Below are 23,622 nucleotides of genomic sequence, written 5' to 3'. Positions count from 1 at the left end.
TCCGGAGCCTAGGGGCCCCAGTATTTCTTTTGGGCCTTTACTATAGACCTTTAATATTTGTGGGTAAATAAATATTGGAATTGGGAGCTAAGCAGAGGCAGCTGGGCCATGCCAGACCCAACGGAATAACTGTCACTGTCACTGTCATTCCATTGCTCATCGATTTGCTCGAGCGGGCACCAGTAATGTCTCCATTGTGAGACTTGTTACTGTTTTTGGCATATCGAATATGCCACAGGGAGCTTGCCAGGCTCTGCCGTGGGGGCGAGATACTCTCGGTAGCTTGCCGGCCTCTTCGAGAGGGGTGGAGGAATTGAACCCAGGTTGGCCGTGTGCAAGGCAAACGCCCTACAAGTATTGTATACTCTGTAGTTTCAGAGTTTACTGCCCTTGCTAACTCTCCTGGAACAATCAGAATGAGTTGTGTAGTCCTTGTAGGCCAGTTTGCACAAGTTCTCCTCTTGCAATTTTTATTTTTTTGGTCATCCTCTTGCTTTTCAAAACTTGTGCAATGGGAAATTCAATGTAACCCTTGAGATAGTCTGGGAGGAAGTGATCTGTGGGTTGTAAATCACAATGCAGAAGTTAGATGCCATTTATCTTCATGCTGAGGTAGGGATTCCTGACCAGTGTGGGGGTGCTGGCTGGGGTGAAGGCACCCTGTTTTCCCGCCTTCCTCCTTCTCCTCACCTAATGTATAAAGGCAGCTCACCCACCCGACCCTCTGGCGACAAGGAAACTAAAGCAAATGTTCCAGGCATGGAGCTGGAAACGGCCAGCGGGGCTGAGTCCCAGGGGTCCCTTCTGGAGCTGGCGCCCTCAGCGTGGAGTTGGGAAGGACAGGCTGATCTAATAATCCAGTACCCGCTTCTCTGGGGGCATCTGTTTCCTGAGCTTCCTGTAACTGCCTGTGCCTGCGCCCGGGAAAGGCTCTTGCTCATCTTTCTGCTCCCGCTGGTCACTGCGAGGGAGAGGACAGAGCTTCTTGCAGAGGAAACCGCAGCCCCTCTTCCTCTCGCTGCCCGCAGGGTCTGGCAGGGCCCAGCTGCCTCCACTTAGCTCCCAGCTGGCCTGCTCGACTTTGTTTTGGTTTGTTTAGTGTTTGGGTCACACCGAGCAGTGATGCTCAGGAGTTACTTTTTACTCTGCACACAGGAAATAGTCCTGACCATGCTCGGGGGACCATGTGGATGCTGAGGATCCAAACCTGGATTTCCCCTCCAAGCCTATGTTTTCTGCGTGCAAAGCAAGCGCCCTCCCTGCTGTATTATAGCTCCAGGCCCCTTTCTCCGCTTTTCTTTCCCCTAGTGCTCATACTGCAGGGAGGACTCTGTGTGTGTGTTGGGCGCGGGGGGGAGGTGCTCCACCTGGGTTTGGGATTCTGGGACTCACCTTTAGCTGCTACCAGGAACACCTGCAGATCTCCACGATGGAAGGCAGAACCTTGAAACTTGGTGGCCCAAAGTGGGCTCAGGAAAAGGGCACAGAGCCACCTGGGCAAGAAGGCACCCATCGGGTCTTGGTGTTCTCCCATGCCCTGTTGTCTCCAGCTATTGAGCTGAGCAGGGCTCTCGTGGCCTTAATTTTCCCATCTGTGAAATGGGCACACTCTCAGTCATCTGCTTCTGTGGGCTTCAGAATCAGTGAGGGCAGGTTTGATTAGAGGGTCGTAATAGTGGGGTGGAGTGGGGGGGGCTGAGAACCCAGAGGCTGTGTACACTGAGCTCTGCTGCTCAAGGGCTGCCTGTCCCCCTCTGTGAATTGGGGACCTTCAGAGAAGCAGGCGACACTGAGAGAGCTGAACTGTGACGTTAGCACTGGCCCATGGCAAAGTCACCCACTCAGGCTCTGCCCCTGGCTCCCCTGTGCCCCTGCTTGTGGGCTCTGCCCTCTGACCCCCCTCTCCCCCTCTGACCTCCCTTCCCCACCCAGGGATCTGAGCAAGCACTCAGGTCTGGGAGGAAACTGGGCTATGCCTAGGGAGGAGGCTTGCCCCAGCCTCCCAGCGCGCTCCCCTCTCTCTCTTTTTCAAACTACAGCCCTTCCCAGAGAGCCCAGGAACCCCTCGCCAACCCCCGCCCCCACACACGTAAGAGGAACCGGGGTCCAGGCCCATGGGATGCTGCTGGGGTCTGAGGCCAGGGTGGGGTTTGTAGTTGGTTATAACCACGACGACTTCCCAGAGAACTTGGGAACATTGTGCTGGATGTTTGCTCTTATCTGCAGCCCTGGGGGTGGGGGCGGGGGGTCAGTGGCAGAGGAGGGGACCAAGGGCCCCGGGTCGTGCAGTCACTTGCTGGAGGTCACCCCTGGAGTGCTGAGGAACATGCACGAGGCCCTGACTCGCTGACTCATTGGTCTCTTGGGGCTCAGAGAGTAGACATGGAAAGCCATCTGCGAGCCTCCTTGTCTGAAGGTCCCTCACTCTGTGGTCAGGGCCCCCTGTAAGGGTCATGCATGCCCGTGGCTTTGGGGGAGCTAGGGTGTTGCGACCCAGGCCCCGCCCTGCTGGTGTGGGTTGGGCGTTGCTGTTTCGTTCCTTTGTGCACGTCCACCTGAGTGAGCTTGCAGGCACATGTGTGATGGGGATGGATATGTGAACGTCTGCATCCCTGTGTGAGCATGCGTGGTCTGACAATGAGATGACGGTGTATGTCCACGGGGGTCCAGTGCCATGTATGAGCAGACATGTGTTGCCACTTGTTGCTGCAGCAGTTCTGTGTGTCGGGCTGGTCTCTGTGCCCCGTGTGTGTGTGGGTCCAGCTGCTGTCTTCCCAGGCTGCAGGGCTCCTGAGCCCCCCAGCCAGCCCTCTCTGTCCTTCTCAGCACCCTAGTGAGACTCCTGAACCCTTCTTGAGTTCCAGTAAGGCAGGGCTGGGTGGTGTAATGGGCCGGCCGAGCCCCTTCCGGAGTTGCGGGTTCCTTTCTGGGTGTGGACAAGCTGCCCTCTGTGACCTCCCTACTGCCTTGTCTGCTGCCTGTGTGAGAGCAGGGCACACCTCCGGGGACCAGGGCCTCACCCACAGGAAGTGCGGGGTGGAGTCAGGCGGGGACGGGCTATGCTGCTGGCTGTCTTGTGCCCTGGTCCCCTTACTTGCATCGCAGTCCACAGCCCCAGGGACATCACTGGGCCCTTGGGCCCGACGCCACACCATGTTTGGCAGGAAGCGCAGTGTCTCCTTTGGGGGCTTCGGATGGTGGGTGCCAGGTGGCAGAGCGGTCGAAGGGGTGGGAGCGAGTGAGTCGCGCGTGTTGCTCTGCTTGACTGGGGCATGGCGCCGAGAGGGAGATGGAGGGTCCTGGCCGGGGTGTCCGCTGCAAAGCATTTCCTCATGCTCTCTCTCTGCACGGTCTTCTCATGCTATGCTTGCGTGTGACTGCGTGTCTGTGCTTGCGTGGGCCTGTGCATGTGCTCCTGTGTGAGTCTGTGATGGCCGCGCGTGTGGGAGGTGGGGGCCCGGCTGGGGGGGTGTGCCTGTGTGTGTGAGCACGCGTGTATGCTCGTTTCTGAGCAGCCCCTTCCTGTCAAGGCTCTGGTCTGTGTGTGCTGCTGTTACACCCCTTCCCGGGATCCCCTGCGCCTTCAGACCAGGGAAGGTCTGGTCCGTGGGGCCTTTGGGCTGTGTCCTTCTGGGGGGGCACGGTGGTGAGAGGAGGGTGCATGCCTGTTTCCAGAGAAGTCTCTTCTCCCGCTCTGCGTCCCACAGTAGTCAAGTCTAGCTCTGTCAGAGCAGGAGCACCGAGCCTGCATGCCAGCCTCTAGCCTGGCCCGAAGGGCTAAACTCAGCAAAGGGGAGAGTCCTGCAGGGCCCAGAAGGTGGGGTCAAAACTTGTCTCTCAGACCCAGAGCGATGAAACATTGGATAGGGTGCTAGCCTTGCATGCGGCCGACTTGGGTTCGATGTCCACATTCCATATGCCCCCCTGAGCACCGCCAGGAGTGATTCCTGCGTAAAGAGCCAGGAGTAACCCCTGAGCATCGCTGGGTGTGACCCAAAAAGCCAAAAAACCAACCAAACAAACAAACAAAAAAAAAACCCTTGTCTCTGGTCCCCAGCTGCTGGCAGCTTCTCCCCACAGGGGAACAGGGTCTCGCGGTTTGTATTATCAGTTTCCTTTCAGCCTTGGAACCTGGGGCGTTGTCAGTAAAGGTTCCTGCTGCTGAGAGCAGGCGTGTGCTAGAGTGGGCAGCTGAGGGGGTCCTAGGAGAATAGGGAAGGGGGCACCAAGGTCAGCGTGGAGGGGCTCTCTTCCCCTCCCCTTGTGTGTGCACTTTGTTCATTTACTTTTGAGTGACACCTGGCCTGGCAGTGCTCAGGACTTACTCCTGGCTCTGTGCTTAGGGACACCCCAGGGGGACCATCTGGGACGCTGGGGGTTGAACCCGGGTCCGTTGCATACAAGGCAGACATCCTACCCTCTGTGCTATTGCTCTGGCGGTCCTGTGTGTGTGTGGGTTTGTGTGTTCCCTTCTTTTCGGAAAGTGCCCTGCAGGGAGGGATTTGAAGCGCTGGGCCAGAGCATTGTGGCCTGGTGCCAGAGTCACATCCTCCCTTGTGTCTGGGCCCAGGAGGAGCTGCTGCTGGGTGGATCGTGAGTTTGGACCAGGTAGGACTCTCCTGGTCCAGGTCAGGCAGGTGAGGTGGGCTTGCGCATCCTGCAGGGCCAGGCAGCGAGTGGGCCTCTGAGGCCCGCCGGTGTGGGCAGGCAGAAGGCACAGAAGGAATGGTCAGGAGGTGTTTATGGAATGGCTAGTGAGGCATTTGCTGTGATGACATTTGACTTGTGGTTGGGGCGGGGGTGGGATACACGGAGGGTTGGGGTGGGCAGAAAGAGGAGCAGCTATGCACTGGGGCATCATCTGGGGGTGACTGACCGTCCTAGAGCTCTGGTCCACCCAGGCTGTCGACGATGGTGGCAGTGGAAGTCCTACTGGGAGCCAGAGTGGAGGGCCCCGGGCATCAGGTGGGAAGGTGACGAGAGGCTGGAATGGGGCAGACAGGTTGCCCGAGCCCAGGTGCTGCTTGTGCCCACGCGGCGAGTGGTGAGCACATGTATTGCCCGCATCTCCCCTCTTGAGATGTGTGCTTTCAAACCTAGTGTTGGGGTGTGTGTAGGGGCTCTCTCTGCTTTTGGAGAAGCCCGCGTTCTCTCTTGAGCGCATTACTCTCACTTTCTCTTCCGCCTCCCCCTTCCTAAAACCCTCTAAGTGAAATCTGTTTAACTTCAAAAAAAAGGAAAGAAAAGGGAAAAGAAGAGAGCCATGGCTCTCTAGCCTCAGATGCACCCACCCAGGCCCGCCCCCAGCCTGGGAGCCTGTGGACAGGCTGCTGTGGAGGTGGAGTTGGGGGTGCAGGATGGGGTGGCCTGGTGGTCAGTGCAGGACGGCCAATCTGGGAGTCTGGGTTATGGTGCCAACTCCCCGTGATTCACGGAGGGGCACAGGGGAGCACGACCCTCTCTGGTCTCAGGTTCCCTGGGTGTGAGTGGGGACTATGGCAGGAGAGGAGGGTCTGCATCTCAGATGGGGCTGTGTTTGTTTTGTTTTGGGACCACACCCAGCAATGCTGAGGGGTTCCTCCTGGCTTTGCACTCAGGGATCACTCCTGAAAGGCTCAGGGAAACATAGGATGGCGGGGATCAAACCTGTGTGCAAGGCAAGTGCCCTACCCGCTGTACTATCTCTCAGGCCCTCAAATGGGACTCTCTGCCCAAAAAGATCCCGGGGGGGGGGGGTCAGGCAAGGGAAGGTATTTGCCTTTCTCAGAGCCAAAATGTGTTCAATCCCCGGCACCCCATATGGTCCCCTGCACTGATCAGGACTGATTCATGAGCACAGATTCAGGAGTTCACCCAGAGTACAATGGGGGTGGCCCCAAACACAAAAGCAAAAACAAAAAAGGGTGGGAGAGCAGGAGTGGAAGCCCCAGGGACGGGTCTTAGGTGGGGTGCAGGGAAGAAACCCAGAGGATCTGAGCTAACTCCTGGGGGTGTGTTTTGCGTTGCTACCAGCCACTGAGAGCTGATGGTGCTTGAAGAGCCAAAGGGCCAACTCCTGGTCTCAGGACCTGGTGCAGACTTGTGATTGTGGGGGCCCCTTGGCCTGCCCCAAACTCCCCAGCGTTGACCCACCCTTACCACTGCACCCAGCAGTTGTGCACGTGTGAGGCTCTGGCAGGTCAGACATGGGGGTGGGTGTCGGGGTGGAGGGAATGTTCCGGGTATTCCGGGGTGTCACACATCTTCGAAGTGGTGATGATTTTGGTGGCCTTGATGGTGATGTCCTTGTGCGCGGTGGGGCTGGGGACACTGGTGGGGATGGGGACTGGACAATGACAGTGAGCTGGTGCTGGTGCTGGTGGAACCCCTAAACAAGGGAAGACACAGTGGGGGAACTCTGCCCACTTTCTGTCACGGGAGAGAGGAAGGGGCTCTCTTGCCAGCTATGACGGCTGGCATATGCTGGGGGTAAAAATAGCAACGGAGCAGCCTTCCTGTCTGCCCGCAGGGCGGGTGTGGGCTGGCATTGGGGGCTGGCTGCCGGGACAGTCTGCCACCACCTCCATCTCCCCAGCTCTCTTCTTCTGGGCCGCACAACCCCGCTTGCTGGGCACCCTCCAGCATCTTGTTGTCTTCTTGTTCTGCCCACGAGTGGGACCTGGGGGAACTGGACGCTCCTGGAAGCGGGTGGACAGGGTGTGCTAAGGGGGCTGGAAAGCCGGGTGGACAGGGTGTGCTCAGGGGGCTGGCGGCTTTCCAAAGAGAGGTGCAGTCTGGTGGCTAATCATACAGTGGCCGTGGAGCTGCGTGCTTGGGTTGCAGAGTTCCCTGGGGAGAGGGGCGTCATGCAGGGAGACACCCCCAGTGCCTCCCAAGCTCCTGAGTCTGGACTCAGATCCCTAGATTCACTCCCAGCCAGTGGTGTTTCAATCCTTCCAAGCCTCAGTTTCCTCAAGTCTCAAATGAGAAAGGGCAGGGATGTGGCTCATGAGATGGGGCACCTGCTCGTAGGAGTAAGACCTTGAGTTTGTTCCCCAGCACTGCACGGTCCCCTGGGCACCTCCAGGTAAGCCCTGAGCCCCCCGCAGCACAGCCAGGCCCGAGCACCACCTCTGAAGGAGCTAAAGCAGGAAGACTAAGACTCCCCTCCCCCAGGGTCACACGTGTTCCCTGGGTGCACAGCCCCGCTCTTCCTGGCCGGAGGAGAACTGCCTCTGGTAGCAGCTGACCCAGCAGAGCCTTAGTCTGTGGGTTTGGGAAGGCCTGGGACCCTGCCTGCAGATACCCGGGACGGTCTTCTACTCCAGCACTGACCAAAGCCCTTTCTTGCTTTTCTCTGGCAGGATTGACAAGACCATGCTGGCGAGTCTGAAAGTCAAGTAAGTAGTCGCTTCCTGTTCTGTAAGGGTTGGAGAGGGCAGATGGATGCTCCCTGGGTCTCTCTCCCCAGTGTGGGAGACACCAGTGGAGCTCTCGGGTTTGCCTGCATCTCTGGCTCAGTCCAGGGTTTTCCTGATTGGACCAGGCTGGAGCAGGCTGTGCATTCCTGCGGTGTCGGGGGCAAGGCAGAGGCTGGGATGGAAGCAGCAGATGCTAGAATGGTGGGGGAATGTATGTACTGGGGGGCTTTCAGGGTGCAGCATAGGGGTGTAACATACAGAATGATGGTGTGTGTGTGTGTGTGTGTGTGTGTGTGTGTGTGTGTGTGTGTGTGTATGCGTGAGTGTCTGGTTGGCTCCTAAGTCATGTGTTAACAAACATGGCCCCCAGGCCCCAGGACTTTCGGCAGCTTTCAGTTCCAGATCTGGAGGTCTGGGAATCGTCTGCCTCGGTTTCCCCCATGTCTGCTTGTCTGTCGGAGGCAGCCTGAGCAGGCCCACCCTGGCAGCTCTGCCCTCACCTCCTTTAGTTTTTTGCTGTGTGTGTTTTTGGCCAGTTTGTTTTGCTTGCTTCCTGATCCTCTTTCCCCCTGGAAATGAGTGCAAGCGGCTCTCATTGTGTCCCTCCACTGGGTGATGGGCGCTGGCAACCCGCAGCTCTAATTGAGTAGACTGAAAAGGAAGCACACTGTAGGAGGAAAAAAAAAAATCATGGGGCACTAGCACAAGCTATTGTCCTGCCATGTGGGGAGCAGCTCGTGCACCAACCGTTTCTCTCCCATGAGCCTCTTCTTTTGGAAGTGGCTCCTCTGCCGCGTTTCTGGAGCTGGCCCCCCCTCGCCCTGCCGATCGATCGGCCACCAGCACTGGACAAGGCTTCTCACTCTGTGGTGTTTTAACAGAAGGCTGGGGGTGGGCAGTTAGCCGGACACGGATGGACAGCAAGCTGTCTCTCCTGCCCTCTGGAGTTTCCATTCTCTCTGTTAATTTGAAACTGGGAGAGCAGTGGGAGCCGTCCTGGAAGACTGCCTGAAGGAGGTGGTTTTGAAAGCAACTCTTAATTTGTTGTTTGTTTGGGGGCCACACTGGTGGCGCAAGGGGCTTCTGGCTCTGTGCTCAGGGCTCACTCCTGGCAAAGCTCAGGGGACCATAGGTGGTGTTGGGGATCAAATTCAGGTAGGTTGTGTGCCAGGCAAATGCTCCACCCACTGTACTATCTCTCCGACTCTTTCCTTTCTTTGGCCCAGTGGAGAGCAGAGCTCCTCTGCACCCGGGATGGTAGGGATGAGGAGGAATAACCAAGGGGAGAGGAGGGGCCAAAGTGTTTCCTTTCCTGCTTTCTTGGGAGACCTATTTCAATTTCTTTCTTTTTCTTTCTTCATTGTCCTTTGGGTCGGGGGACCATATGTAGTACCAGGGAATCAATCTGGGCTCGGCCACATGCAAAGCAAGTGTCCTACTCTCTGGTTCAGTTTCATAAGTGTTTGTTGAGGCCCTGCTTGTTTTAACTGGTAAAGATAATATTTGGCAGACTGGTGAAATTGGTCATCTGGAAATGGAGTTAAGCGCAGGGGGCACATGGCACAGTGTTGAGAGCAGAGTTGTAGTGGGGGGCTCTGGATTTCTGGGGGATAGTTTGAAGACTCGGCATTGGACTTCATCACAATTTAAAAGCTTTTAGACTACAATGAACAGTATCAAGATAAAGAAAATCCGGGCTGGAGAGATAGTAAAGGGATTAAGGCACTCGCCTTGCATGCAGCTGACTCTGGTTCAATCCCCAGAACCACGTATGTCCCCCTGAGCATTGCAAGGGGTGATCCCTGAACACTGCAACAGGAGTCATCCCTCAGCACTGCTGAATGTGCTCCCCTTTGCCCCCACCAAAAATCAAGCGACAGACCAACTCATGGAATGGCAGAAAATATTTGGAAATCACATCTTAGGGACTCATTTCTAATATATTTATAAAGAACTCTTATCACTCAAAAATATAAGTAACAATAAAGAATGGACAGCTGGAGAGGTAGTTCAGGGTACTTGCCTGGCAGATAACTACCTAGAGTGATCCCAGAGCACAGGCCCAGGAGTAACCCAACACCCCTTGCCCCAGCGCCATTGGGTGTGGCCCCGGAACAAAACAAAAAATGAGTGAAGGATCTAAATAGACATTTCTCTGAAAAAGACATACAAATGGGCAGAAAGCACATGAAACCATCACTACCCATTAGGGAAATGCTCCTGGAGACCACTTTGAGATTCTCCATCACAACCATTAGTGTGACTAATACAGAATTCAGATAACAACACTCTGGGGAGGAGGGGGAGGCTGGAGCACGACGCTCAGCAGTGAAGGTGGCGCAGCTGCCGAGAAAACAGTCTGGGGCTCTCAGAGACTAAACATATGGCCAGCAACTCTAGTGCTTTTAAGACTAATTTTAATTTTTTTTAAAATTTTGTGTGCTTGGGCCTGTACCCGGTGGTGCTCAGGGCTTCTTCCAGCCCTGTGCTCACTCCTGGTGATGCTCGGAGGACCGTGTGGTACCAAGGATTGAGCCTGTAGCTCCTGTATGTGGAGCCTGTGTTCTACCACCCCGAGCCACCTCCCCGGTCCCCACAGTTCTGTTCTTGAGTACATACCCCAGGGAAGGGAAAGCACACGTCCCGCTAGGAACTTGCACATCGCTCTTCACCGTAGCCTCCGTCAGAAACAGAGATAATGCTGCCCATCAGCAGGTTGAAGGGATGGGGATAATACAGCATTTCCACACAATGGTTCCGTGATTTGACTATGACAGCGAATGAAGTACTGCTTCATACTCCGGCACGGATAGACGGAGAAACATGCAGAGTGAAAGTGGGCTTGAGAGGGGCCCTCTCAGCCTTGCTCCACGTGAGGGGCGAGCCTGACCGCTCGGTGCTTAGCCTGGTGATGCAGTGCTACTTCCCCAGAGGTACTCGGGGACACTGTTGGCTCTGCTAAAGAGACTGTGCACTGCCAGGGACCAAACTCAGGGCCTGTGCATGCTTGGCGCGTGCTCTCCCATTTGAGTGCTCTCTACTTCCTGTGTAAGATTTCTTTTCTGTGCCGTGTCTAGAATAAGCAGACCCACAGAGATAGAAACTAGATTAATGGTTTCCTAGGCTGGGCTGGTGGTGGTGTTTAGGGTGAATAAGGGGAATGAATGGTAAAGGATAGACGATAGAGGCTGTTTTTTTGGTTTTGTTTTGTTTTGCTTTTTGGGTCACACCTGGTGATGCACAGGGATTACTTCTGGCTTTGCACTCAGGAATTACTCCTGGAGGTGCGCAGGGGACCATATGGGATGCTGGGAATCGAACCCGGGTTGGCCACGTGCAAGGCAAACCCTACCCGCTGTGCTATCACTCCAGTCCCCAAATAGAGGCTGTTTTTTGATTAGTAAAAATCTTTTGGAACTAAGTGATGGTATTCACACTTGCAAATATGCTAAAAATAAAGGCGTTGGTTTCTATGTTTTATTTATTTTGGTTATTTTAATTTTATTTTTATTTTATTTATTCTGGGATCCCTCCTGGTAGGGCTTGGGGGACCCTATGGGTGCCCAGGGTTGAATCTGGGTTGGCCATGTGCAAGGCAAGCACCTTACTCACTCTACTTTCTCTCTAACAATGACTGTCACTATCACTGTCACTGTCATCCCCTTGCTCATCGATTTGCTCGAGTGGACACCAGTAACGTCTCCATTGTGAGTCTTGTTGTTATTGTTTTTGGCATATCGAATATGCCATGGGTAGCTTGCCAGGCTCTGCCGCGTGGGCAGATACTCTCAGTAGCTTGCTGGGCTCTCTGAGAGGGGCAGAGGAATTGAACCCGGGTTGGCCGCATGCAAGGCAAACACCCTACCCGCTGTGCTATTGCTCCAGTACAAACATGACTGTACATTTTAAAATATACTAAGTGACTAGGAGCTGGAGTGATAGTACAGGGGATAAGATACTTGTTTTACATGAGGCTGACTGGGGTTCAGTCCCTGGCACCATATATGGTCCCCTGAGCCCCACCAGGAGTAGCCCTGGAGTGCAGAGCCAGGGGTAAGTCATGAGCACTGCTGGATATGGCCCCCCAAAAGCAAAATAAAAGGTGATAGGAGCTATGGATATGGCTGATGTATGGAGAGCACATATCTTGCATGTTCAAGGTCCTAGGTTGATCCCTGTACCTTATGGCCTCATGAGCACTGCTAGGTGTAGCCCTTATGGTCTCCAGGCAGCACCAGACCTCAGCATTCCTGGCAATGGCTCCCCTAGAAATGGTGGACTCTATGGTATATAAATTACATCTCAATAAAGGTATTTAAAAGAGAGGGTAGAGAAGTAGTACAGAGGGTAGGGTGCTTGTCTTGCAACTTGATGATCTGGGTTCAACCCCCAGTACCCCATATGGTCCCCTGAGCACCATCAGGAATGATCTCTGACTGCAGAGCCACTAAGCCCTGACACCACTGGGTATGACAAAGAACCAAAGTGAGAGAGAAAGAAAGAAAGATGGATAGAGAGAGGTAGGGAGACAGAGAATGCTGGAGAGCTCATACAGAGTTAAAGCATTTACGCGGCACATTGCTGGCCTCAGTTCAATTCCTGGCACCACATATGTCCCCTACCCTTCTCCTGAGCCCACCAGAAGTGATCCCTGAGCACAGAGCCAGGAGTATCCCTGAATGCAGATTAATGTGGCCAAAACACATCCTTCCTCTGGAGGGGCGGGGAAGAGGTGGGGAAAGAGAGGGAGAGGGAGAGGGAGAGGTGTGTGTGTGTGTGAGAGAGAGAGAGAGAGAGAGAGAGAGAGAGAGAGAGAGAGAGAGAGAGAGAGAGAGCGCACATCTGTATGGCCTAGCTTGGGTCAGTTGTCTAAGCCCAGTTGTTCTAGCAGAAGAGATGGATGTTTAGTGGAGGAAATGCAACTGCTGAGGTCACCTCTCTTGAGGCCTGGTTAGTTCTCAGTGAAGTAAAGTAGCTTGTAAGCTGGGCAGACACTGATGGAAATTGTGCCCTTCTCTTCTGCCTTTCTGCTCTCCTCTTTTTTTCTTTTGGGGTGAGGGCGTGGTGTTTAGACCACAGCTGTGCTCAGGGATTACTCCTCATTCTGTGCTTTAGGGGCACTCCTGGAGGGTCTCCAGGAGCCAGCCATGTGCAATGCTGGGGACTGGGCCTGGGTGGGCCACACGGAAGGTCAGTGCCTTCTCCGTTGTTCCCTCTCTGACTCCCCTGCTCCACCTGCTGACAGTTTCAGGTGTGGGGTTCTGTCCAGAGACCCAGGAGTTGGCTGCCCGCTGCCAGGTCCATTAGGTAACCAATGCGCGGGTTCCCGAGGCCTGAGGTGCCTCCACTCCAGGACAGGCCCTGAGTGAGTAGGTTGGGTGCACTCAGCATGTGCCCGCTGTGGAGAGCTACCTCAGCTACAGCCTGTGCCTGGGGCTGCCTCTGCTCCTTCCCCTGCAGCCTGGCGTCCTGGGCAAGTGCTGGAGGTGGCCTGAGTAAGATCGCTGTGAAGAAGGGGCTCCTGGCCCCACCAGGCCCCAGCACCCAGCAGTGTGGGAGCCAAGTTTTATTGCAACCTCAGGCGCTCAGATTTCACAGCTGCCTGGAGAGGCTGCTTCCGTGTCTCTCTGCATGTCACACATGAGAAACGAAGGCTCAGGGAGGTTAGAAACATGGTCCAGGCCAACGGCGAGGAAGCCAGGCTTTGCCGTTAGAATCCAGTCTCTGCTTTCTGGCTGGAGCTGAGTCGTCCCTCACACCTGCCTCCTCACTTTTTATCCCTCTGGGAACCTGAGGCTTGTGTATGTAGAACCTGAATTCCACAGAGTAGTCTCTGCCTGCCCAGTGCCATGGAGAAGAGGCCTCTGGCTTTCCGGGGGGCCTATCCCCCAAAGGAAGGTCTAGGTCGAGTGGTTTCTGAGCTCAGGGATCACCTCCTTGTGTCTCAGCATATGAGGTGGTGTTGGGGATCGAACTTGGGTTAGCTGCATGCAAGGCAAGCACCTAACCCACCCAGAATCCAACTGTCTAATAGGTGGCCCCAGCTCCGACGTCTCCCCAGAGAGTGGAAGGTGTTGGGCACAACTGCCCTATTTCTTCCCCAGGAGAGGGAGGGAGAGGGCCTGGAGAGTGGGTCTGCCCCGCCTGGCCGGCAGCGCGTTCAGCTGTCCTGTGCTTTGGCCAGAAGACACTGCACAGCCACCTCTCTGGGTTTCGCCAGCCGAGATTCAAAGGGGCTGCACTGGCAGATGCAGACAGCGTGTCTCAGCGTGGGTTCCCTAAGTGAGGTAGCGGGGCAGCTGCGGTAGTCACTGGCCACACTAGAAAGCATAAACTCTTGCTCTGCCTCTGTCAAAGTCAGGGATCCCGTGGCCGCTCTATGAGAATCACACATGAAATCCAGGGCCACATTCTCGTCTCACTGGGGAGTCTGGAGTCCATTTCCTTTGACTCATGTGTTTGTGTCCTGTGGATTGCAAAACTCCTTGAAGAACAAGATGTTAGAACTTTCTGGGACTTAGTATTTTTGTTTTTGGCACACCCAGCAGTGCTCAGGGTTAACTTCTGGCTCTGTGCTCAGGGAACCCTGTGCAATGGAGGGCACAGTACATGGGTGAGCTGTGTGCAAGGCTGAGTGCAGAGCCAGGTGGATGTGTCCCCAAAACAACAACAACTGCACTGTCTGTAGCACTGTCATCTCATTGTTCATCGATTTGCTCGAGCGGGCATTAGTAACATCTCCGTTGTGAGACTTGTTGTTACTGTTTTTGGCATATTGAATATGCCATGGGTAGCTTGCCAGGCTCTGCCGTGTGGGCGAGATACTCTTGGTAGCTTGCCGGGCTCTCCGAGAGGGATGGAGGAATCGAACCCGGACAACAACAACAACAACAACAACAACAACAAAAATTGGGGTGTGTGAGACTATACCCAGCAGTGCTCAGGAGCACGTTCCTGGCTTGGTGCTGAGGAGGTGCCCGGGTTCTTCAGGGGACATGTGGTGCTGGGGTCGAACTCGGGCCTACTGCAAGCTAAGTACAATGCTTTGACCTTGAGCCATCTCCCTGGTCCTGTCCCGTTTTATTTTATTGTTTTTTTTGCCACACCCAGTGGTTCTCCTGGGCTAGCCTCGACTCTCTTCTCAGACATGAACCCTGGTCAACCTTGGGGTCCAGATGTGGTGGTTGGAATTTGAATCGGGGTCAGCTGCATGCGAGGCATTGCCTTCTCTGCTTGCTCCATTTTAGTCAACTAACTCTTCAACCCACCTTGGGCATCTGTTGAGGTTGTTAAGGGAAACTTGTTGAGGTTGGCAAGGGAAATTTGATATTTGTGGGGTGGTTAGAAGGAGGGATCAGTTTAGTTAATATTTATGGGATACCTATATTCCTGGACTGAGCGACAGCACAGCGGATAGGGCGTTTGCCTTGTATGCGGCTGACCTGGGTTTGATTCCTCTGTCCCTCTCGGAGAGTCCAGCAAGCTACTGAGAATATCCCACCTGCACGGCAGAGCCTGGCAAGCCACTCGTGGCATATTTGATATGTCAAATACAGTAACAGTAACAAGAAGTCTCATAATGGAGACGTTACTGGTGCCCGCTCGAGCAAATTGATGAATAACGGGACAACAGTGAGTGCTACAGTGCTATCTGTATTCCTAGGTGTAGGGTTATAGGCTACAGGAATAGCTATATTCCTAGCCCGGTGCTCGGGGAAGCAAAGAAGAGCTCCCAGCCCCGCAGTGAGACAGTCACAGACAGATGTGACAGGTGCTAACAGAGTTGTCCTCAGAGGATGCAGGAGGCTTCTGGGGCCTTGGCAATGCCTGAGCCATGTCCAGGGTGAGTGAGGTCAGCCTGGAGAAAAGCAAGCACCCCAGATAGCCACAGGCAGCCAGGCGAGAGTGACACGGGGGTGGCGAGACCTGTGTGCAGTTCTTATTGTCAGACAGCACAGAGGGCAGGAATGTGGGAGCAGGCTGGGCCAGTTCTAGGGGTGCAGGAGAACTGTGTGGAAGGCTGCATTGGCTTCTTCTCAGATGACTGGAAGCCACGAAGAAGGTTCTGATGTGTGTGTGTGTGTGTGTGTGTGTGTGTGTGTGTGTGTGTGTGTGTGTGGTGGTGGTGGTGGTGGGGAGGGGAGGAGGGCAGGTCACACCCAGTGATGCTAGGGGTTACTCCTGGCTCTGGGCTCAGGAATTACTCCTGGCGGTGCTCGGGGGACCATGTGGGATGCTGGGGTTTGAACCGACTGCATGCGAGGCAGATGCCCTACCCGTTGTGCTATCGCTCCTGCTGGTTGGTTGTTTGCGTGTTGGGGAATCGGCCCAGGTCTGCACATACGTGTGGCATGTGCCCTGCTGCTGAGGCACACGTTCAGTTCTCATAGAGGGATTTTGGGTGGGAACTAATCTGAGGCCCAGGTCCTCTTGGGCCCTCACTGGAGAACTCAGAGTCTGGGGCAGGGCCAGTGGGTTGGGGAGAGGGGATGGACTGGAGAGCTGTGCGTGGAACGGAAGCTCCCCAGGAGCTGGCATTGGTGGGGGACGTGAAGGTCAGGGTGAAGGTGCTCAGATTTCCAGGTGAACCCTTGGTGGATGCGAGTCCTCATTTTTGAAAATGTGTGAGTGTGTGTGGGTGTTGGGTAGTTGGGGGGGAAGGAGAAGGCTCAGAATACACAGAAAGGATCTTAGTCCCCCCACCCCCTGCCTCCCTGTGGCTGGTTTTGTCCATCGCCTTGACCTCCCTCCCACCCCTTTAGGAGACAGAGGGCTGGCAACATATTTTTATCGTATTGATTTTCCTTCCCCCCTCCCTTTGTCATCATTGTTCTTGGATGTCACCCACTGGGTTGTGGGGCTCACACACACGTGCTTGTGGTGTGTGTAAGTGTGGGGGGGGTCATGTGGTGATGGCCCCGGGGTCTGCCGCATCGGTGCTACTGGGCTGGCACTCAAGCATGTGGGGTGTTGCTGGGGATCGCACCGCTGGCCTGGTGAACTGTGCTGAACTGTGCCCAGGCCCGGGAGCAGCGGGTCAGGCAGAGCCTCTCCCTGTCCTTGCAGGCCAAGCAGGTGGGGGTCCTGACCCAAGTGCCTTTGACATGTGGGTCCAGGGAGCCCTGCTGTGTGTTACCCCCTTGTAGCTAACAGCTGGTCAGCATGTAAGGGAACCACTTATTTTGTTTGTTTGTTTGGGGGTCACACCCAGCGATGCTCAGGAGTTACTCCTCGTTCTGCACTCAGGAATCCTGGCGGTGCGTGGGGGAACATGGGAGGCCGGGAATCGGACCCAGGTGGGCTGCATGTGAGGCAAATGCCCTGCCCCCACTGTACTATATCTTTGGCTCACTTTCAGACAAGTGGGGTCGAGGGCAGTGTCCCTCTCTCTGTCTCAAATGTCAGATCCGGTTCATTGAGTTCTTCCAGGTAGCCCCGAGACGAGGATGCATTGGCCTGTGCATGTTCACTGCGGGTGCAGGTGGACAGGAGCTTGGAGGGCCCGTGTGGGTGACTGTGTGGTGCCTTTTTTGGCTTTAGCGAGTTCCTATGGTAACCAGGAAAACGACTGTTTTGGGATCTGGAGTCGCGGGGCGTGAGTGGCTACAGGGAGAAGCCGGGCGGGCGGGAGCTGAGGCGGCAGTTGGGCTGCGACCTGATTTTATTGCCAGGCTCCGGGGCCCCACTTGGCAGTGCGCTTTGCAGGCAGCCAGGCCCGCGGACCAGACTGGTGAGCTCCCAGCCCCCTCCTGGCCTTCCCGAGATGCCCAGGAAGCCCTGGTGAGTTGCTCTGCGGGTGTCATCATGACAGGGAGTTCCCTGGGGCTTAGCCATCTGGCAGTGTTTGTGCTGAGGTCAGGCAGGGGCTGGCTGGGGGCTCTGGGATGGGTGTGTGTGGGGGTGGCGGTCAGAGAAGGGTTCCTGCTTCTTCCGGAGCCCCGGTCCTGCGTTTCTGTGTGGCTGGAGAGCTGAGTGGTTCCCCTGGGATGAACTAGTCGTGCTTCTGTGGTGGACAAGAGCCAGGATGCAGGGACACCTGCTCTCCCGGGGGGGCCCCCTCACCCCAGCCAGCTCCCTGAAAGGGCCTTTGAGGACCCTGGTCTCTGGGCTTATGCGTCAGCTTCTTTATGGGTCTCCCGGCCCTGGGCTGCTGGGTGGGGAGACTTGGGGTCCTGCAGAGGGTGGTGGGGGAAGTCTGCCTGGCTCCTGGGGGCCTGGGAAGAATTCTTCCCTCCGGGCTTTGCAGAGAGGCTGGCACCCCCTGGTGTGTCAGTGCGGGTGCCTCATGCTCCCTGTGGGCCCTGGGGGTGTGGGGACTCTCTCCCCTGACTCTTCCCTCAGCTCCAAATAGATGGAAGTGGGGGTAAGGGGCTTGACCACATTCAGGTCTGGGGGGGTGGTGGGGAGGACTCACTTCTGACCCCTCCTCTGCATACTAGGGCTGGCAGCAGGGAGTGGGAGTACAGGGGGACAGACCAGGATGTGGAGGGTCCCCCACGTGATGCTCCACTGGGCCCAGGTCCGAGGGCTCAAATGGGGTTGTTTCATCAGGCTGCAGGACCAGGGCAGTAGGGAGTGGACAGTCTAGTGTAGTTCTCTAACCACCGGGCCTTCCCTCTCCAGAAGGTAGAGTCCTGGGTCTCATCACTGACCACTGGAGAAGAAAGAGGTCAGCCTTCAAAAGAGACCCACAGAGCTCTGGAGCCTTTGAATTTGGGGGCTTGAAAAGAAAAATCCGAGTAGGAGCAGGGCTGTGACTCAGGGGTAGATTGCATGCTTTGCAGGTGTGAGGTCAATCCCCAGTGCCACAAAGTCAGATTATCCCACTCTGAATTCCCTTGTGCTCCTAAAATGAGTTGCTCAGCCTGATTTTGGCTACCTCCAGTGATGGGGAGCTCATTACCAGGTACCTAATCTTTTACAGCACAGCCCTGATTGTTCAGAGCTGAACCATTATTTTCGTAACTGCCATTGCTTGGCCTCCCTCCCCACAATTTTGTCAACAGGACAACATACTTGTTCCTGAGACCCCTCCAGGAGCCCTCCCCCACCTTGGGAGGTAGCTCTTGTTCCAAATTTGGCCCTCCCTGGTCAGGGCTGGGTTTGGGGTTTCTCACTACCTGGGCTGATCTTTGTTGGAAGACTTTGGTTTTTTTGTTCTTGTTTTGTTTTCTGGTTTTTGGTTTTAGGGGGAGGATTTTGAGGTCACATCTCACTGTGCTCAAGGCCTGTTTCTTGCTCTGTGCTCAGTGATCACTCCTGGTGGTGCTTGGGGGACCAGACTCAGTGTCAGGGATGGAACCTGGGTTGGCCATATGCAGTTCACTGTACCATCACTCTGGCCCCCTGGTTTGAGTTTTTCAGGCTTCATCTCCAGCTTGGCCAGAGGGGTTGGCCTGGGCAGTTCAAGAACCCTGAGGACAGACAACAAGAGGCCTTGTGGGGTAGCCCCCTGATTTGCTGACGAGACCCCACCGGACCTGCTCCCACACCCCCACCCCCTGTAATAATTGCACACAGGTCTCGCCACCCCCGTGGCACTCACGCCTTGCTGCCTGTATGCCACAGTGGTGGCTGTCTGGGTGCTCATTTTCTCCAGGGTGACCTCACTCGCCCTGGACATGGCTCAGGCATTGCCAAGGCCCCCAGAAGCTTCCTGCATCTTCCGAGGACATCTCTGTTAGCACCTGTCACATTCGTCTGCGACTGTCTCGCTGTGGAGCTGGGATCTCTTCTTTGCTTCCCCATTGGTGCCAGGCAGGCCTAGCACAGGCCTAGGAATGTAGGCACCCCATAAATTTAACTAAACTGATCCCTCCTTCTAAACACCCCCTAAACATCCCATGACTTGAGATGGTACCGTTGGAGGTGCCCGATGAGGGCGGGTAAACTTGGCTGTGGGCCTGGGAGCCAGAGCCCAGCTGCTTGCTGCCCTTCCCCTGCGCTTCTTTCCCTCTCTCACTCAGACCTGATGCCTGCAGGCAGCCCTGGGGCCCAGTGCAGCCCCAAGGTGGGGTCTGAACTCTCTGAACACTCCGGCTTAAGAGAAGCTGCAAGTCTGGCGGTGGAGGCAAAGACAAGCCCCTCTGTGGAATCCTCTGCAGGCCAGAATCAGCCCCATCCGTCCCTTCTCTCCTCTCCTCTCCCCAGCTCCTCTGCCTTGCTTCCAGCTGCTGATTGGTCATTTCCGGCTGTCACCATGCTGGACTCCTCTCAATTAACCTTTTTCTCTCTTCCAAATCCAGTTCCCTCTCTGTCACCCTTTGTGAAGTCTATGAGTCACCAGGTTTGGTCCTCTTCCGCCCTCCCTCCTCCTCCTGGCTCAGTCCCATTATCTTCAAGCCAGACGGTAGGTGACAAAGGCTCACTAATTAGCCTCTGAGCTTTTGCAGCTGCCTGATTCATCACCCCCACAGCAGCATCTTTTGCCCTGCCTGCTCTGAGGAGGCCCCAGCCCCCAGCACCCAGATAGATCATGTTTGTACTGATTCCACAGTGGCCTGGTCCTGGGCCGGGGCTGGGGATGGCCCCTTGGCTGCGAGTAAGGGGCTGGTAGGTCTTTGGTTTCCTGCCTTCTGGCACTAGCCCCCAGGAACTGATTTAGGTTCTTCGCAAATGGTTTGCTCTTTCTCCTCCCCACCAGGACGATAATTTTCAAACGCTTCTGTACCTGGAAGTCTTGAAAAATATTCTGATGCCCAGGTTGCCTCTGATTGCAGACTTGGAAGCCAGAGTGTCTGAGTGGGACTTGCAAAGGTCCCTGGGCAATTATAGTGGGCAGAAAAATGTGGACACTGCGGAACCAATGATGCCCAGGGGTGTGTGATTGTCAGAGGTGCATTTCCCTTTGGGTGTCAGAATGGGCTCCTGGGGGTGGGTCACTGGAAACCTTAGCTGAGCTTTCTGTTGACATTTGGGGCATCCTCTAGCCTCTGCCCACAAGATAGCAGTGACCTTCGCCCTGGGGTGACCGTCAGGTCTGCAGATTCTACTGAGTTTCCCAGGGTCAGTGGGGTTGGAAACCGAGCCTGTGGAATGCACTGCTCTCAGCCCAGCCAGCGTCAGCCTTACAGCTTTCTAGAACACACTTGAAGAGAAGGGAACTACCTCAGGGCTTCATTCTGGGCTTTGGGGTCCAGCAGTCTCTCCTTCAATCCTAGCTCCCCCACTGGGTGACTTGGTAAGTCATTTAGTCCCGTGGCTCAGAACTATTTAAATATTTTTTATTATAACATCGTGATTTACCAAATTGTTCATAATACGGATGTTTCAGGCATTACATGTTCCAACACCAATCCCACCACCAGCATGACCTTCCCTCCACCATGGTCCCCTGTTTTCCATCCACCACCCCAGCCTACCCACTCTCAGGCACAAATAAGTTTACTTCATATTGTTTGTTACAATACAAAGGCAAATGGAATGATCCAAACAGATTAATAAGAGTCAACTTGTGGCCATTATTATATCTCACAATGATGTTACTAAGTCGTTGTCTGAGGATCTGCGGTGCTGGTGAGTGCTGGTTGAGCCTTCTGTGTTACTGTTTAGGCTCACTGAGCTTGGTGGTTTTCTACTCAACTTTCCTATCAGATTTGCTGTGATCCTTCTGAGCTGACAGTATTATGAAGTTTTGAGCTACATGGCTACACTGTCCAGGAGCTACAGATCTGGAACAGTTTGGTGGCCTGGCAGTTTGATGAGGTTCAGCTGTGGAGATGGGCCATATCTATGTTGGAGGGTGTTGGGTGTGGGTGCGGCCTGCTGTGTCTTCAGGCAGAAAGGGGAATCTGCCTGACCCCATTCCAAGACCTCATTTTCAGCCTGAACCAGTGTATGGGGATGATTGGGCACCATTATGTTCTCTTGGAGCTACCAACCAGGGCTGTTCTCTGCTGGCAAGTTGGAACTATTTTTTTTTTCCAGGGGGTGGGGCACCACACCTGGTGATGCTCAGGGCTTACTCCTGGCTCCTCACTCATGGATCACTCACGGCGGGGTGAAGGGGACGATATGGGATGCTGGGGATGGGATCCAGGTTGGCCGCATGCAAGGCAAGTGCTTTACTTGCTGTTCTATCGCTTTGGCCCTGTGCCTCAGTACTTTTCTAGGCTCCTCCCACTTCTCTTTTGTTTGGGGACCACACCTGGTGGTGCTCAGGGCTTACTCTTGGCTCTGTTCTCTAGAATCACTCCTGGTAGGGCTTGGGGGGGGGGACCCTGTGTGGTGCTGGGGATCCAACTTGGGTCAGCTGCATGCGAGGCAAGTGCCCTACCTGCCGTCCTGTCTCTCCCCAACCCACCGCCCTTTCCTTTCTTACTCCTGTATCTCCTTAAGCTCCACCCAGATGTGCCTTGCTGTTTCCTGGGACTTTCAGCCTTGATGATTTGCTTCCAACCTGAATGGGTCCTCCCAACGTCCTCTACTTGGTGTCCCATTGTCTCCCTCAAGCCCTCCCTTGAAATGCCTTTCCTTCTTGTCCCCTGGCTGCAGCAGCCTGGCCATCCTTCCCAGACCAGCCTTTAAGCATCCCCCTCCTTTTGTGCCCCCCCCTCCTCGCTCAGAGCATGGAGCATGGAGCACCTCTGCAGCCCCTGGAGAGTGCCCTGTCCTGGGTGGCCTGGGTCAGCTCCTCTTGAGATCTGTGGGAGCCCCTCGCGTGGGCTCCAACCCTGTTAATTGGCCGGCTGGCTCCTCCTGGCTGTGCTGTGATCTCCCCCCCCCCCCGCCCTCCCTGCACTCTCTTCCTCAGAGGGTGGGGTGGGCGGAAATCCGCGCCTGGCAGGCCACAAAGCCACATAACTGATTTCTGGAGCCCCACCTTGGGCGGTGTGATGGCAGCCGTTGCCGCCTAGCAGGCCGACACCCTGGGGAATGGAGCTGCTTCAGCCCATGGACTTGGCCGGACCTGACTCGGGGCCTGGGAACCGGCGTGAGGGGTGGGGGTAGGGGTGGACAGTCCCTGGGCCCAGTCCCTGCGTGTCCTGTCCAACCCGTCAGGCGGCTCAGCCTAGGGGACTTGCTGAGTGGGGCCTGGGTGGGGCCCAGGAAACTGGGCGTGATCATGGCCAGAGGCACTGTTTCTCCTGCAGCTGGGTTTGTGGCCATTTGGGAACCAGTGCATTTATTTATTTATTTATTTATTTGAATTTTAATTAATTTTTTTTCTTTTTGGGTCACACCTGGCGATGCACAGGGGTTACTCCTGGCTTTGCACTTAGGAATCACTCCTCCTGGTGGTGCTCAGGGGACCATATGGGATGCTGGGGATCGAACCCGGGTCAGCCACGTGCAAGGCAAACGCCCTACCCACTGTGCTATCACTCCAGCCCCCATGAATTTTAATTAATTTTTTAAAAAAATGAATCCCAGTGAGATGCATAGCTACAAAGTTGTTCATGATCAGAGTCCAGTCATCTCATGCTCCCTACCTGTCCCTTCACCAGTGTAACCAGGGAATTTAGAACTTCTCACAGTACAGATCAATGGTGAGGCTTGTGTGATTGGAGTGATAGGAAGTGAGTTACACCATCTCTCCGTGCTTCTGTGTCTTTACAGATAAGAATGGTACTTTAGTGTAGATACCACTGATGTTGGTTTATTGTATCCTTTATTATTTGTTGGTTTCCTTTCGGGTCACAGCCGGTGGTGCTCAGGGGTCATTCCTGGAGGACTTCAGGGGATCCTATGGACTTCCCAGGAGCGAACCTGGGTCGGCTGCATGCAAGGCAAGCGCCCTCCTCGCTGTACTCTCTCCAACCCTGTTGTATCTTATAGTCATACTTGTTTTATTTTTCTTATTAACTTTGCTTCCTTCCTTCCCTGCTATTGCTGATGTTTCTCTGGCCATGGTGCTCACATGTTTCAGCTGTGGCTCCGGACACTGCATATCAGGGTGGGGTGACCCGAGGTTTGTGTGCCTTTAGCTGTGGTGTTTGCGCACGTGCTTGCCATGTGATCTCTCCCATCTTCCCCCTGCCCCCATCCTCTTAGTTGTGGTGCTTGCTGGGGTCCCACCTCTTCTTGTGACATTTACTTACACCTGGGTATGGTTTGACCGGAAACTGCTCGCAGCACCCGAGATCACAGACAATAGAGCCACCAAGATCATGCATGTGGGGCCCTAGGAATTTGAATTTAAGACCGTATGCCCACGAAGGAGGTGTTCTAAGCCCTTGTAAGGCTTAATGGAGTAATCCCGAGAGCCAGAGAGGTAGTACAG

At 55.0% G+C, this 23,622-nt stretch overlaps 1 protein-coding gene across 5 annotated transcripts in view; it reads left to right on the top strand.

Moving 5' to 3' along the window:
- RAP1GAP2 (RAP1 GTPase activating protein 2) overlaps positions 1–23,622 on the top strand; it is a 255,839-nt gene that overhangs the window by 32,319 nt on the left and 199,898 nt on the right. For 4 of the 5 annotated variants that reach the window (XR_008629101.1, XM_055129987.1, XM_055129991.1 and 1 more), the window contains one exon: positions 7,344–7,379. Coding sequence is in view for 4 of the 5 variants with exons in the window: in XM_055129987.1 (XP_054985962.1) it covers positions 7,344–7,379 (36 nt within the window). In the remaining variant the exon portion in view is untranslated. Of the gene's footprint in view, positions 1–7,343; positions 7,380–17,051; positions 17,181–23,622 lie in introns of those variants that run through there. The other variant, XM_055129992.1, reaches the window with a different exon arrangement.

Source organism: Sorex araneus, chromosome 3, assembly GCF_027595985.1.
Source record: "Sorex araneus isolate mSorAra2 chromosome 3, mSorAra2.pri, whole genome shotgun sequence".
NCBI classification, from domain to species: Eukaryota; Metazoa; Chordata; class Mammalia; order Eulipotyphla; family Soricidae; genus Sorex; species Sorex araneus.
The sequence above is the reverse complement of the archived record's forward strand: the minus strand, read 5'-3'. Positions and strand labels throughout refer to the sequence as shown.